The following is a 17,620-nucleotide window of genomic DNA, read 5'->3' as shown; positions in this document are numbered from 1 at the left end:
ATAGTATTTGTTAAATCGAATGTTACATTCGAAATTTCCAATGTGGATATTCGATTTCATTAACATTCAAAAACTAAAGTAACATTCGATTGCCAAATTTTAATGGATTTTCATTCTTATCATCATTCGATCGTCCAAAACGAATGTCCACTGGACTATTTGTTCTACTAAACGAATTACACTTTTAGCACATTCACCCACCCCTAACACTAGTATAGTAAGTAGTAACCATGTTGCTGTATTTGTGTTCAGTAATTTAATTTCCCTTTAACAAGTCAAACAGGTTTAACTATTTTTTGTTGTTGTTTTTTTGTAAAGCAGATAAAATATGAACTACAACATATAATAAATAATAAAGCTTGGGATTTTTGTACAAAGCAATGCATAGTTTTACTTTCCGCCCCTTTTTCTGTTAGCTCATTAACAAGAAAAAAAGAAAACTACTCACAGTCACAGTGCTTGCCATCTTCATTTAACTGGTAATTATGTCGACAGCGACACTGATAATGGGCCACAGTTATTTGCACACAGTCATGTTCACAGCCTCCGTTGTTGATGGAACAAGAATAGACAGCTAAAAAATACATGTAAATATTGAGTGAACATTTATGTAAAGAGAATAATTATCTCATAGACAAGAAAAGCACACCAAAAATAAACATATATATTCAAATGATTTTTAAGAACATCTATAGTAATTATCAATAATTATTATTAACATTTTCTCACTATTTTATATTTAATATTTACATAACGCTTATGAGATAACTAATTCTTTATGTGCGCCAACCCGCCATCACTTTAGACCTACAGCGCTAAACCTGAAGAGCATCACGCATATTTTACATTTCAATGTTATTCACATAGAAAAATATTATTTTTAATTTTTAAATATATTTTATATATATATATATATATATATATATATATATATAATGCTGTTAATGTAAAATATATATATATCTATATGAATATATACAGGTATAACTATATATATATATATATATATATATATATATATATATAAATATCTATTAAAAAATAAAAGAACATTTACCCCTATGTGAAGAACATTGGAATGTGAACTATTTATAATTACTGTCGGTTATAGCGCATGGGTTTAATATGGTGTTGGGTTAGCGCGCAAGCGATAAGTGTTATTTATTTTATTTTTTAACAGTGCCCTCTATTGAAGTCTATGGGGAGAATAAGTGTGATTGCGATATCTGAAGTCCTTTAGTTAATGCACATCAGGGTTTTCTTGCACGCAAAAGTTTTACTTTCAACTTGTTATGCGTTTATCTTTACTTCTGGCGGTGTTAACAGTCGAGCAGAAGTGCTAAAAAGCACGCCACTTGTAATCTGGTCCTCAATGTGTTAATTTTTATTATACTTGCATGGTTTATATGAAGCAATGTGCATAATTCTGGACTGGATTAACCAATATAAGTAAAATTTGGCATTTCATTTCAAATTGGTAGTTGTTACATATCCATAAACCTGTTCAATAGCTTATAAATGAAAGGAAACAAAACAACAATTTCCCATGTTTTGCAGAGGGACCAAAGAGCCATAATGTGAAGTCAAGGCTTCCCTAGACTCTCTGTAGTAAAACTAACACTGATTGTAGAGCCAGATGGGTTCCCTAGAAATGCAAGTAGATGAAAACATGTAAAATGTGTTATACTGTGTATTTACTGTAAATATTTCACATTCCAAAGTTCTGCACATAGCAGAATATGTTCTAAGTATTTATTTATAAATATTCCTATATTTCTGTATATATCTATACCTATATATAATCATCCATGTATATAGGTATATATTGTACCAAAATGCCATCAAACATATGTAGAATATATATTTATTAATAAATAGAACATATTCTGCTATGTCAAGACGAGCATAGGAATATAAAATATTTATATTTTCATGTTGGTTTAGCGCAATTGGGAATATGAGATTGTGTTTGCACGCAAGTTGGGGGAATAAATTAATGTGCATGCAAAATTTGAACTTCGACTTTTTGCGCGCATCGGGTTAGCGAGCAAGCAAAAACATTTTACTTTCAAATTGTAATACAATCGCTACCCGGCATGTGCAAAAATCTTACTTCTAGCAGAATTAGATCAGGAGCGTTAAATACCGCTCCATTTGTTATCTGGCCCTTAGAAAATAGTGGTGGGTATTAATTGTAATGTATCCTTTAGGGCGCCAGAGTATCTAAATACATTTCAATAAAAAAATTCTTCCATGTCAACAAAGTTTAACCACAACATAAAAATGTAAAATACACTGAAAAATATTCTACATTGCTTAGTTAATAATATTATAAATCTCTGACAAAAATAATAATAACAGACAAGGAAAGCTATTATGATCATCATAAATTTCACACATAAAAGCATTTTTGATTATCTAAGGAACTATGCAAGTCTGAGAACAACCAATCCCTAAAATATATTAATGGTTTATAAATTGTTTACTTATAAATGACCACAAGTCCTCTAAAAAACTCAATGCAATGAAGTATCTTGAAAATGGGTCTAATTTGTGTTTGTTAAATGTGTGACCCTATCTAGCACTAGAATATTTGTTCTTCAACTTGGGAAATATAATTTATTATTATGTTTAAAAAAATGAATACATGAAAATAGAAAATACTAGACTAAGGATATAGACAGTGAACTCAGAGCTCTTTTGACATTTTATTAAAGTAGATAATTATATATTAAAATCAATACAGTAGGATATATTGCAGCACACACAAGTTGCACCATAGATATAAAGCGAAATCATAGAATGACTATAATTATTGGATTGTTAAACACTGGTCAACCATTTTTAAGATCTCAATGGTAAAAACTTTAAACACTTTCGGTAATTTAAAGCCAAAAGATTACTACAATCTATGCAGTTCCCTATATAACAAAAAAATTGTAAAAAAAAAATTGTGTGAGAGTGAGCTGCTGGTGCAATGCTGAATATGGAGAGCGTATTGCTCTCCGTATTCAGCAAGGTCTGGCGGACCTGATCCGCACTGTCGGATCAGGTCCGCCAGACTTTGGTAAATAGAGGCCATAAAATCAACTACACACATATATTCCAAAAATCTGATTTAATATAAATGCTGAAAACGATTTGTGTTAAGAATTAATTCTATCTCAAAACATATAAAGCATTTGCTCATGTGGATAAGTAAGTAAGGATGCTTTCTGATAGTTTGCACAATTTCTTTTTATGGAGGTGTTTACTAATAAAAAAGACAATGGTTTAATACCTAGGGGTAGATTAATTATGCTGCGGATGCTGCTTCCTACCCACGAAGTTTCAGGTCCGTCTGAAACTTAAGTTAAGAAGCAATGGTCTTAAAACTTATATCATCCCGATCTGATCCAATTGGGATGAATGACACCCCCTGTTAGTGGCCAATTGGCCGCAAATGTGCAGGGGGCGGCAATGCACAAGCATTTCACAAGAAATGCTTGTGCAATGTTAAATGCTGACAGCGTATACTGTCGTCATTTAGCGATGTCGGGCAGACATGATTCACTACAGCGAATCATGTCTGCCCGACATATAATAAATTTACCACCTAGTCTGAATTTGAAATAAACAGTAGATTTTTTTTCTAACAAATTAATTTTTTCTCTTTTTTTTTACAGACCCCTGTATCATGTGACAGACATCAGCCAATCACAGACTAGTATACGTATACCCTGTGAGCTTGTGCACATACTCAGTAGGATCTTGTTCTCCACAAAGTGTGTATAAAACAAGATTGTGCCAAATTTGATAATAGAAGTAAATTGGAAAGTGTTGCCAACATATTCCTCAGCGCTGTCCATGGGTACAATTAATTTACGTAAAACAATGATACAATACTTGTAAGAGACAAGACAAAATTTGACAAACAAATACATGAGGAATTCAGGGCCCTATTCCTGTGGGAACAATCTAGAAGGGTAGGAGGGTGAGAAACAGGAAGGGAGGACTGCAAGGGTGAGAATGATATAGATGAAAGCAATTATTATGTAAGTGGGGTTAATTTGTTACTGAGTTGGGTGGTAGGATTCCCTCAACAAAAATGTCTTTAGGGAGCATTTAATAAAAGGCAGATTAGGGGAAGTAAGTCTCTATTTGCAGAAATTACTCACCAACAGACAACCTAGACACACAAATGATTCCATCCACTACCTATTCACCAGTGACCCCTCTCCCTCCAACATGGCCAACCCACAAAATGGCCCCCTCAACCTCCTGAGTCTCTAGCCACAAATGTTGGGAGATTTGCCTTTGTGTTTGGTTTGTTCTTGAACTGAGGAAATATAGTTTCATATATTTATTCTAACATGGTTAGTTGTTTTTATATTATACAATATGCTGCTGTAGCCAAAACCTTCATCTTTTTCTTTTTTATAATTTGAGGAGAATGAGTTTTAATCAGGGGCGTATTTAGGTTTTGTGCTGCCCTAGGCACTCAAAATTCTGCTGCCCCCCCCACCCCTCACCCCACCCCAGGTTTAAGGCCTTTTTTTAGACATAATATTTTTGGGGCAGTGTGTAAAAAATTAAAAAAAATATGTCTTTTTAAGTAGATGTTCACTAGGGCTTGCATTCACTCTGGTCACACACACACACACACACACACACACACACACACACACACACACACACACACACACACACACACACACACACATATATATATATATATTAAGACATTATTTTGCAAGTCAGATGATTAAAGTGTTTATATCAGAAAAAAAATATCCTTCACTGTATGATAGTTTGTCAGTAGGTAGTTGTTTAACCTTAAACATCTTCTTTGATGATTGACAGTTATTTAAGCAAAATATCTGCTTGGATAAATATGTAATGAATATACAAACTGGCCTTTAAAAGTACTTAAAAAATACAACAGTAGTTATGATAGGATTAGGAATTGTATCCTAGGGGATAAAGTCACATGATACAATCATAATAAAGTATATACTTGTATTGTTTCTGAATGTATTAAATGCATACAACATATTTTTAGTTGTGTTTTAAGTCACATAGTTGTATAGATTCAGCAATAAATACTTATTCTTTGCATGTATGACAGATAGACAAACAGTAAATGTACAAGTATTTAGTGACTAATCCGTTTAAATATTTTAATACCTAATGAAGATATATTGAAGGGAGAAAGGCATATGCTGTTTCACAGTGGTCACGTTAGTGCACACTGCACTGTGTAGTCTGTGTGAGTTTCAATCACGCGGTGGATCCAGGAAGAATACCGCATTCCCTCTCAGTCCAGGCCAGGCTGCGCAAGTGAGCTCCGCCTCCACTGTCACCACATCATGCGCACCCACATGCAATCCCATAGGATAGCAATAGCCGGGCCAGCCATTTAAGTCATTACTAATTGGTTGATTTAGCCACCCAGCCCTGAGTTCAGTAGAGTGGCCCTAGGGACTCAAAATTCTGCTGCCCCTTAAAAATCTGCTGCCCTAGGCACCGGCCTTGTTGGCCTATGCCTTAATACGCCCCTGGTTTTAATATATACATGTATATTGTACTTTTATTATTAAACACTCTGATTAACAAACCAAAATCTTTTTAGTCTGTTAAATTATTATTATTTTTTTGTTGTTATTATTTGTCCTTGTAAAACATACAAAGTACATTTCAATTCAGCAAAACTAATCTAAACCATAATTCACTTTCGGGCAAAGTAAATTGTGAACTAAATATATTTACACTGGACACCGGCCATGCTGATTATCTGGGCTGCTTTATTTTTTTCTACAATTAATAACAACATGAAACTGTGACAAATTTATCAAAGCAATTTGTCCCCATTTGCTTGTTTACTTTTCAGATATTAGTAGACCAAACTAAACAAAATTAAAACACTACAAGCATTAGTTAACTACATATACTTTTTAAATGTGCGCCTAAATATTTTCATGCAATATGATTATCATATTTATCAATTTAAAATGTGCACCAAAATAGGCAAGAGCGACTAAAAAAATGCCACCAGGCGTATAAATATCGCATAGGCACCCTGGTGAGATTAAAAAATGTTTATATCATAAATGAGGCCCAAATAATAATTGGATTTGAGAAATGATTCTTTGCTTCACGTAAAGGGGCAGTATAAACCAATTTTCATTTAACTGCATAAAATAGATAATAATATAAAGAATAATATGCACAGATACTGATATAAAAATCCAGTGTAAAACCTTTTAAAAACTTACTTAGAAGCTCCCAAGTTAACACTGTTAATGAGATAAGCCTGGGACTTCCACTGAAAGGGGCTGATAGCTGAACCCCCCCTTTCCCTCCTCCCCTGCTTATGAAAAGATCCATTATACAAACAGAAGTCTGTATACATCAGTATGCATCTAAATATTTGTGTGAAAATCAGCACAATGATATTTAAAAATAAGCAAAACTATACATTTTTACAAAAACACGCCCAAATGGGCTATATAAATGGATCATCTACAAAACATTTATGCAAAGAAAAATCTATTGTATAATGTCCCTTTAAGCTTGTCTGTAGAAAGGTGCAAACCCCCCCCCCCACAAAATGCTTTTTTAAAAAAAGTTATAAATTTACATTTGCGCTTCGACATAGGCATGCTCAGCGAATGTACGGGAGAAGGACAAGGCGCATTCAGTAACAATTTGATAAATTGAGCTTTGTGTGTTATTAATCATGATTTTAATTGCTTAAGAATATGGGCCACATTTATAAAGCTGAAGTGATGCCGCTTTAGACCCTTTATGGTCAGGCTGCATTATAGGGGTCTAAGGGCACTTTAGCCTCCATGGGCCTCTTTCTCCTTAAAAAAACAAACAATAAAAATGATATTTTACGAATGCTTTGGCATAATAACAATTATTAACCAGGCTATACTATATTTCTAGAGGCTATCGCCTTGTGACTTGTGAAGCATTTGGTGTAAGTTGCGTGGTCACTGCCTACAGACGTGATGCTTACGATGGTACTTATGCTATATGCTTCACAGCTGGGTAGGTTTGCCACCTTTCCTGAAAAGAATACAGTGCTCATTAGTGTAAATAAATAATTAGACAGCATAAAGCAGGAACTAAAGCTGCTAGGACTGATTTAAAACAATCGCTTGTTTGTAATTAGATACTAATACACTTACAAGAAGGATAACTAGCATCTTTATTTCTATATTTAATCTATATTTTAAACTTTGACCTGAACCTTAAAAATACCTGCCGCATTGGTAAAATACCAGCTGGGTAGCAACTAGGGATGGGCGAATGTTTCGCAACATTCTAAAAATGAAACGAATTTTAACACATTCGTTCGTTCAAATCGAATTTCGAATGTTTTCATAACATTCTAACATTCGATTTTTGAATGTTCGGTTTCAAATTTTACGATTACATTCGAAAATATTAGTTTAGAAAAATTTGAATTTATATTTTTAATAGTATTTCTAATGCTTTCTTTAAATGTAATATTCGAATTATGCAATATTCTATATAGAAACATTCAAAATGATATATTTGTATCTATTATGTTTCAGTTTACTAGATTTCCTACCACATGAACTATTGAACTTCTGAATAGTATTTGTTAAATAGAATGTTAAATTCGACATTTCGAATGAGGACATTCGATATAATTATAAACATTCAAATTCAAAAGTGACATTCGAAAACTGTAAATAGCATTCGATTTTAGAATTTTAAGAATATTTGTTCTTATCAACATTTGGATTTATAATTCGAATTTCGGTAATAACATTCGTTCTAACATTCGAATTCAGAATTTACACATTCGCCCATCCCTAGTAGCAACCCTTTTACACAAAGCAAATGCAGCACATGGATTTACTGGGGTAGATTTATTAATCAGCAGATGCTGCTTTTCTACGCCCATCGTTACAGTCTAGCGCTCACCTGAAACAGAAGTCAAGAAGCAGCAGTCGTAAGAGAAATTGCTTGTGCAATGTTAAATGCCGACAGCGTATGCTGTCGGCATTTAGCGAGATCGAGCGGACATGATTTGCTACAGCACTGTATGCTCTTCAGGCTTTGTGCATAGTAAAAACTTAAAGGGACAGTCAACACCAAATTTGTTATTGTTTAAAAAGATAAATAGCGCCTTTACTACCCATTCCCCAGCTTTGCACAACCTGCATTGTCATATTAATATACTCAATAACATTTAAACCTCTAAATGTCTGACTGTTTGTAAGTCACTACAGACAGACTCTTATCACATGTTTTTATTAGCTTTTAACACCATGTGAGCTAAATAAATAACATTGTGCTCTCTCCCGTAGAGTTGTGTATGACAATGCACTAATTGGCTAAAATGCAAGTCAATAGTTAATAAATAAATAGCCATGTGATCAAGGGTCTGCCAAAAGAGGCTTAGACATACCAGGTAATCACACAGGTAAAAAGTATATTAATATAACTGTGTTGGTTATGCAAAACTGGGGAATGGGTAAAAAAAAGGGATTATCTGTCTTTTTAAACAACACAAATTTTGGAGTTGACTCTCCTTTTAAAAAGGTACAGCATTATGTAAAAAAGAAATGCTTTAAAATAAACAGTTGAACTTTTAATTGAAATTTAAATGCACTAATATAGCTCAATTTCACCTTTATAGATCCATCAATCTATCTTGAAATCAATGTGGTATTTGAGGACTGAAGGTAAAAACCCTGTTCTACATCTTTCAGCAAGTCTGTCTCCTTACACTCCTATCCTGACTTGGCTTCAATTTAGTAAATGTCATCACCTAGCTTTCCTGCAATGCCCAGAGCTTTAAGTATACTACTTGAAAAGTCCGCTTTTCATATAAACTAATCTCTTATACAACCTCCCTCAACTGAAGTATGCAGACCCTTATGACATCATCTATTTTGGTTTTCTCATTTCATTTTTATTTCTTTTTTATACACATTTTCTTTATTCACTAAATACAGGAAGATGTAAATGAAAATACATTACAGTTTGTTTGTTTTTTTGTTTTTTTTTATTGATTTTTAGAAAAAATAGATTTTCCTGTTAGTTTTCTCAGTTGCTAAAAAATGGGGCAAAAAAATAAACAAAATTCAGTTTTCTTTATAATAATTTCTACACAACTAGTGTAAATAAAGAAAAAATAGCGATTTTTAATATTGTTACTATCATTCAACTAGCTATGGTTACATAATTAATACATTTATTAACACATTCCACAAAAACAAATCTCAAATTTGTTCACTGGCAAACATGTATATAATTTTTATTATCTTTCAAAATGATAAGTTCTGTATCTGTAGCTATGCTTATTATTTTTGAAAATGGTGCAATGGGGGTAACTCTCATCTAGTATGACATAACTGCACAAATTCACAAAACTGACCCTCTAAATGATATATAGTTCAAAAGTAGGCAACCCAAGGTATTGATCTAGGTCAGTGTTTTTTCAACCACGTTCCTCAAGTACCCCAAACAGGTCAGGTTTTATTGCCCATTTGCAGGAGTGCAATAATTTAGCGCTCCACATATAATCTAGCCCTAAGATTTCACACATTGTGAATTATATTATCTGATATTATCTGAGTGTTTTTAAAATGTGGGCAGATTTTTTGGAAAGATTTTGTTTGAGTTAGCAAAGGATTCAGACCATGGATTAGATAAAGAAAAACATATAACAAAATCACTTTGTGATACAATAATTTGTAATGATTCTATGAAAAAATGCTGAGTCTGTATTTTTTCTATTCACCACATCTGACCTTTCTATAAACTTACTGTCTCATCCTCGCCATGTTCACATTTCACCATCTAATATCCTCACCTCTTTTCAGCACAAATGAGCTCATATTCCAAAGTGCGTTATCCTGACAAGCCTTAAACAATCTACACAAGTCAATCACACAAAACATCCACTCATCTGTTTTCACTTTCCATTCTTCTACTCAAGGCAGCTGGGGGTATCTCTTAGCAAATCCAGGTCGTGCACATGTCTCTGCCTGCTAAAAGCTTAGCATAACATTTTCACAAACACAAGTGTCAGAGTTCCATGTAGGGGCCAGGAAACAGATGACTATGTCAGGGAAGCCAGTAGATGCAGTTTCAGGTGTTATGCGGCTGTAGCTGGGCAGTCTGGAGGTGTGGTTAGGGGTTAAGGGCGTGGCTAGGCATGAAGAGACAGCAACAGAGATTGACATTTTTACCCTGCTTCTCAACCCAACCAGCTCACGGTGTAAAAGATTTAGGCAATTTCCTGCAATGTATATTTTACAGGCAATGCAGACATTATGTGTATATAAGCATCCTAGTCCATATCGCAGTGTTAAAGTTTTAATCCACCCTCCTTGGGTGACATCATACTTCCAAAGCTTCTGACACTAAATAAGTAAGCTAAAAAATCTAAATCAGCATGTTACTAAATTTAACCTATAATAAATAACCTAACATACAAGTCTTACACTCTGTACTCAACTCCAGAAATACCCTAGACTGCCTCTTTAATTTACTTATGACCTATATTTATACTCCTACACCATGACCATTTTACACATCTTCAAAACATTTCTCATGCTGCACATACTGTATGGAACTCTCAATCTCACTTGGTCAAAGCTTCAAGACCTCTTTGTAACCTCATCTATTCAGAGTCACTTACCACCATCCCTCTTAAAAGTTCATCCCTGTACCACCCCAATATAAATCTACACCTGCTTCTTCTTATTGTTGCCAATACTATAAAGCATTCTACAAACTCAGAAAACCAACACCTACACCTTTGGAATAGACCTTCCTGCATTGTCAAGTGCAATATCTATATAATAAATCTATATAATTGTAGTGTATTAACTAACTAGGTTCTGAACCAAAAATGGGCCAGCTCCTAACCTTACATTTCTGCTTTTTCAAATAAAGATAGCAAGAGAATGAAGAAAATTGATAATTGAAGTAAATGATAAATTTGCTTAAAACTAAAAAAAAAATTGGGGTTTAGAAACCCTTTAATGCTGTTTTAAAGGCCAAGGGTGGTCACTAGGGATGGGCAAATGTTTCTAAAAATTTGAAATTTAAAATGAATTTTGATACATTCGTTCGTTCTAATCGGTTTTTGAATGTTTATATAATATTCTATTTTTGAATTTTCGGTTTTGAATATTTCAATAAAATTCGAAAATATTTGTTTGAATAATAGAATGTTTAGCTATGTATTCATTCAATTTCGAAATGTAATATTCAAATTTGAATGTAACATTTGAATTCAAAATAGTATTTCTAGTCTACAACTGTTTAATAAATGTAATATTCAAATTTGAATGCTACATTCGAATGTTACGTTCAAATTCGAAATAGTATTTCTAGTCTAATACTGTGTTTTTTAAATGTAATATTCGAATTCCAAATATTATTTCTAGTCTACGACTGTGTTTTATAAATGTAATATTCAAATTCGAATGCTACATAAATAGTAATAGTATTTCTAGTCTAATACTGTTTTATAAATGTAATATTCGAATTCGAATGTGACATTCAATTTGAATGTCACATTCAAATTTGAAATATTATTTCTAGTCTACTACTGTGTTTTATAAATGTAATATTTAAATTTGAATGTCGCATTTGAATTCGAATGTCACATTTAAATTTGAATGTCACATTCGATTTCGAAAGTGACATTTGAAAACTGTAAATAACATTCGATAATAGAATTTTTAAGAATATTCGTTCTTATCAACATTCTATTATGTAAATCGAATTTCTACAATAACATTCGTTCTTACATTCAAATTCGAATATAAACACATTCGCTCATCCCTAGTGGTCACAACCAATATTGATTTGATTTAGATTTATATCTGTTCACTCCCCTTGCATTTTGTTAATTGTTAAAAATAAACTATTAACATTTATTTTTTTGAAAGAATTCTTACTTTACAGCTTTTTTTCATAGCTGCCTAAAACTTTTGTGTAGTACTGTATATATATATATATATATATATATATATATATATATATAAAATTATAAAACCTTTTAGTACATCTTTGATTAGTATGATAAAACTAGAGATATACATTTGAATTTAGACAAATGTAAAAAGTAACAGAAAGACAATCTTTTTGTTATTTGTTATTTGTTGCATTTTTAAAAAAATGATAAATGGGCAGTCCATTTAGAAAAAACATGAATAAACATCAGCCAATAGAATGCAAGCTCAATCTGATTGGCGGATTGAACTTGAATCAGAGTTTTCCTACCTTAATTCCTATTGGCTGATAGAATCCTATCAGCCAATCGGAATTCGAGGGACGCCATCTTGGATGACGTCATTTAAAGGAACCTTCATTCGGCGAGTAGGCATCGGTTGAAGAGGATGGATCCACATCGGCTGGGAAGAAGATGGCTCCGCTCCGCTTCGGATGGATGAAGATAGAAGATGCCGCTTGGATGAAGATGTCTGCCGGTCCGGGTGTCCTCTTCTGCCCGGATAGGATGAAGACTTCTGCCGGTCTGGATGTCCTCTTCTGCCCGATCGGTGAAGATGACTCAAGGTAGGGAGATCTTCAGGGGGGTAGTGTTAGGTTTATTTAAGGGGGGTTTGGGTGGGTTAGAGTAGGGGTATGTGGGTGGTGGGTTTTAATGCTGGGGGTGTTGTATTTTTTTTTACAGGCAAAAGAGCTGATTACTTTGGGGCATGCCCCCCAAAAAGCCTTTTTAAGGGCTGGTAAAAGAGCTGATTACTTTTGTATTTTAGAATAGGGTAGGAAATTTTTTATTTTGGGGGGCTTTTTTATTTTATTAGGGGGTTTAGATTAGGTGTAATTAGTTTAAACTGCTTGTAATTCTTTTTTATTTTTTGTAATTTAGTGGGGTTTTTTTTGTATTATAGAATAGTTTATTTAATTGTAGGTAATTGTAGGTAATTTATTTAATTTATTTAATGATAGTGTAGTGTTAGGTTTAATTGTAACTTAGGTTAGAATTTATTTTACAGGTAATTTTGTATTTATTTTAACTAGGTAGCTATTAAATAGATATTAACTATTTAATAGCTATTGTACCAAGTTAAAATAAATACAAAGTTGCCTGTAAAATAAATATAAATCCTAAAATAGCTACAATGTAATTATTAATTATATTGTAGCTATATTAGGGTTTATTTTATAGGTAAGTATTTAGTTTTAAATAGGATTATTTTAGTTAATTATAAGAATATTATTTCGTTTAATATAAATTATATTTATGTTAGAGGGGTGTTAGGGTTAGGGTTAGAGTTATGTTTAGGGTTTAATAACTATATTATAGTAGCGGCGACGGTGCGGGCGGGAGATTAGGGGTTAATAAGTGTAGGTAAGGTTGCGGCGACGTTGGGGGGGCAGATTAGGGGTTAATAAATATAATATAGGGGTCGGCGATGTTAGGGGCAGCAGATTAGGGGTTCATAGGGATAATGTTGGTTGCGGTGGTATCCGAAGCGGAAGATTAGGGGTTAATAATAATATGCAGGGGTCAGCGATGTCGAGGGCGGCAGATTAGGGGTTAATAAGTGTAAGGTTAGGGGTGTTTAGACTCACGGTTCATGTTAGGGTGTTAGGTGCAGACTTAGAAAGTGTTTCCCCATAGGAAACAATGGGGCTGCGTTAGGAGCTGAACGCTGCTTTTTTGCAGGTGTTAGTTTTTTTTTCAGCCAGCTCAGCCCCATTGTTTCCTATGGGGATATCGTGCACGAGTTGAAGTGGAGCTAAGTTAGGCTCAATGCACCCTTTTTTGAGCCTAACGCAGCCCCTCAGACAACTCTAAATACCAGCGTTGTTGGAAAGGTGCGTTGGGAAAAAAAGCAGCGTTAGTTACGCGGGTCTTTACCGACAAAACTCTAAATCTAGCCGTTAGTGTTTAATGTCCCTTTAAATGTATCCTGTTTAAAAAAATGCTAGTAAAATATTTTAAAATTGCTCAGTTTCATTCCAATTTAAAATAAAATATATATGGACTGGGAAGACCACACTGGATTTAACATGAATAGATAATGTTTCTGTGAGAGCTTTGTAAGTATCAAAGTAACTTTTAACAGAAAAAAAATAATTTTAAGATTCCTCCTAAGTTCATATGTAATTGGCCTCAGGTGTTTTGCACATACAAAGTGCTTTGTGGTTTTGCTACTTCCTTTTTTATAAATCCAGACTAAAAACTCAAATAGTTCTGTCACATTTTATGCGTGATTTATTATAAAGACACATGTGCTAAACATGCAAAAGAATCCAAACAATAAAACTGTGTGCATCAAATAGATACCTAGGAAGCACATGTTATTTTATTGTACAAGTCTTAAACATCATATCATGTTTTTTAGAAAGATCGATTAATAAACCATCAGATAGAATTTAAGATTTAACAACAGAAAACAGATTATATTTTATTGGGGTTCTAATCAAAGATCACATGGTCAAATCAGCTGATAATTATATTTTAAAAATGCTATCTCTGTGCCTCATAGAGAACATGGTATGTGCTGATGCAAGCTATACCGATAATTGTACCATACTTTGTGGTAAGAGTAAATAGGTAACATATGTCTGAAATAATGTTGTGTCACTATTAAACTGGAGTGGTCATTTCTGGATTCTTGGACTTTTATTTTACTTTAGTACTGTTTATGTTGGAGTTACCTTGTAGATCAAATGGCATTTCACCGAATTAAATCTAAATACAGTCAGCTGACACCCAAATGCTTGTTTCAGAAGGTCTTTGGGCCAGTGATTGGTCTATTAGAAGCCCTCTACTGCTGGATGTAGAAGGACACAATGGGAGATAGGTCAGCCAACTAAAATGGGTCAAATACTTTAGGCACCTGATTGGGCACACCACTACTATTGTCAGTCAATGAAAAATGAGCAACAATTCCCAGTTACTTATTGTTCCCTTCACCTGGATACAATAAGTTTGAATTACTAATCTACAAATATGTGTAAGTTGATCAAAAAATATATGTGATTGGAAAATGAGGATCTGTTATCATATATTAGATTTCTGCTTGAACGTCTTGTTCCAGTAGAGTGATGCTACAATTAAATGCACATTCAGATGATTGCAAAATATAATTCATTTTTCCCTATTCTTTACCTGCATCCAAAAATAATAATCAAGCAGTCTCTTTAATGAAAAAAAATAAATGAAGAAATTGTGAGGCAATGACTTCAAATTTACACTATCCATTAAAGATCCCATAATATCCCTCTTTTTGTTCTTAGCCATTCCTGACCATATTAAAATATATATATATATATATATATATATATATATATATATATATATATATATATATATATATATACATACATATTTTGTGATGTTGTTGGCTTGTAGCAGTAGTACTAGTTGCTACTTTATCAAGCTGCATGGCTGATAGCCTTGTCATCTTGGCTATCAGTATATTAAAGGGACACTAAATACATTTTTTTTTCTTTAATGATTCAGATAGAGCATGCAATTTTAAGCAACTTTCTAATTTACTCCTACTTTCAATTTTTTTTGTTCTCTTGTTATCTTTATTTAAAAAGCAATAATTTAAAGCTTAGGATCCAGCCCATTTTAGGTTTAGCATCCTAGATAGTGCTTGCATAATGGTGGCTACATTTAGCAAACCCTCTTTTTTAAATAAAAATAGCAAGAGAACGAATAAAAATTCATAATATGAGTTAATTAAAAAGTATCTTAAAATTGCTGCTCTAGCTAAAGTCTTAGGCATTAATTGCTCCTACTCGCAATATTTACCACTCATAGGCAACTCTAATTTTACACCAGCCCTAAATTCTAAAATTTTTAATAATTGGTCAATAAAAGGGCTAAAAAATGTATATCAATTGATAGACAAAGATACAAGGAAATTAGGGTTGCACCGATATCGATACCAAGTATTTGCATAAGTACTTGTACTCATAAAAAATGCACCGATACTTAAACCGATACCTCCACTTTCTACCCATATGCCATCTTGTGGCGCCATTTCATTTTAAGCTGGTGTGGAGACTAAACTAAAAATTGTTTACTACTGCGCTGCCAATACAAATTGCTGTTATTTGTATTATTGTTGGAGAGATTACTTTACCTCATTCAGACAAACCCCGGAAATACTTGGCATTTACTGAACTGAGATTTCCAGCTCTGGCTAAAATTGCCCAAAAATAACTTTCTGCCCTATGCAGTAGTGTGGAAAGTGAGAGACTGTTCAACTTAGAGTCGAACCTCCTTACTGATAGCAAAAACAGATTTATAGCTGAACATGCAGAGAGGCTTCTGCTCCTTAAAAAGAACTTGCCACTAACTTTTGAAAAATTATTTTAATTGCTAGATTGCCTGTTATACTGCTAGTTCTCATCTTGCACAATTATGTTCAAAACATACTGTACTCTGAGGAACATCCATAGACAGTGCTGGACTGGGAATAATAAGCAGCCCTGAAAAAATATTCAGTAGAATGCATATGTCCCATTTTTCTAAAAGGGGTTTACTGGGACACTCCTTCCCCAGTATTTTTTCAGAATTAAATTATATTACTTTGTATTAAATACAAATGTCAGATTAAAGTTATATAACACAACCCTACAACCTACAACCCAATTGCATCACCCCTTTAAATTGTAGCTTTCCAGCCCAAGCTGCTGCAGTCCTTATGTTATATAATTGCAGGAAGAGTATTCATAGGAAAAATTACGTTAATTCCAATAAACACTCATCCTGCAATTATAGGACTAGATTTAGATTACATTTGATTGGTAAGCTTTACCAATGCTCTGTTCACATTTCCAACTCCATAGACTTCAATGGAGAAGGACATGTAATGAGAGCATTGGTAAAGCTTACCAGTCAAATGTAATCTAGGTCATAGTGTTGTTACCCATGATTAAACAGTGCACTGTTATATTTTTTTACTGTATTGCACTTTTGGTTGGTTGTGATTTTATGTTTGTTATTTATTGGTATTAATAAATTTCATTGTAATATTTTTATTTATAAACATGTTCTGTGAACTTTGTAACAAATATTTCATAATGTCTTTTGAATTACAGTTCTTCATAATTATAAAGAAGGAATCTTAAATAATTAGTCTGTATTGTGCTTGGTAAACTGTCACGACATAAAAAAAAAGTATCTGTAATTGGTATCGGAGAGTATTTGAAAACAAGTATCGGTACTTGTACTCAGTATAAAAAAAACCCTAAAGGAAACCCTAAAGGAAATGTAAAGCTTTTAATACATTAAAACAGGTATTTGGAGTAATAAATATTGAATTTTACGCTTATTTACAAGCATGCCACTATACACAACAACTATCAGATAATAATCTGACAGAAGGAACATGGGGTATTGTAGAGCCGGCTTTAAAACTGTTCAGTATAGGGAAATACTCAGTTTCTTTACTATATAAGATAGTCATATCCTTTCTGTGAGGGAAACACTTACAAATCTTAGCTAATAACTGGCAAATCTCCACGGAAAGAATAAAGGAAAGCTTTAAGGCTTTAGATGCAGCGACAATATCTATTTCCTGGAGAGAAACCCACACAAAATGTATAAATAAATATAAATCACTCCTGCGGTTAAGGCTAGATGGTC

At 33.2% G+C, this 17,620-nt stretch overlaps 1 protein-coding gene across 2 annotated transcripts in view; it reads right to left on the bottom strand.

Annotated features, from left to right (window-relative positions):
* MEGF6 (multiple EGF like domains 6) overlaps positions 1-17,620 on the bottom strand; it is a 681,655-nt gene that overhangs the window by 130,924 nt on the left and 533,111 nt on the right. For both annotated transcript variants that reach the window (XM_053690339.1, XM_053690340.1), the window contains one exon: positions 449-574. In XM_053690339.1, the coding sequence (XP_053546314.1) occupies positions 449-574 (126 nt within the window). The remainder of the gene's footprint in view (positions 1-448; positions 575-17,620) is intronic.

This window comes from Bombina bombina, chromosome 8 (assembly GCF_027579735.1).
Source record: "Bombina bombina isolate aBomBom1 chromosome 8, aBomBom1.pri, whole genome shotgun sequence".
In the NCBI taxonomy this organism is placed as follows: Eukaryota; Metazoa; Chordata; class Amphibia; order Anura; family Bombinatoridae; genus Bombina; species Bombina bombina.
This window is presented reverse-complemented; position numbering and strand designations above follow the sequence as displayed.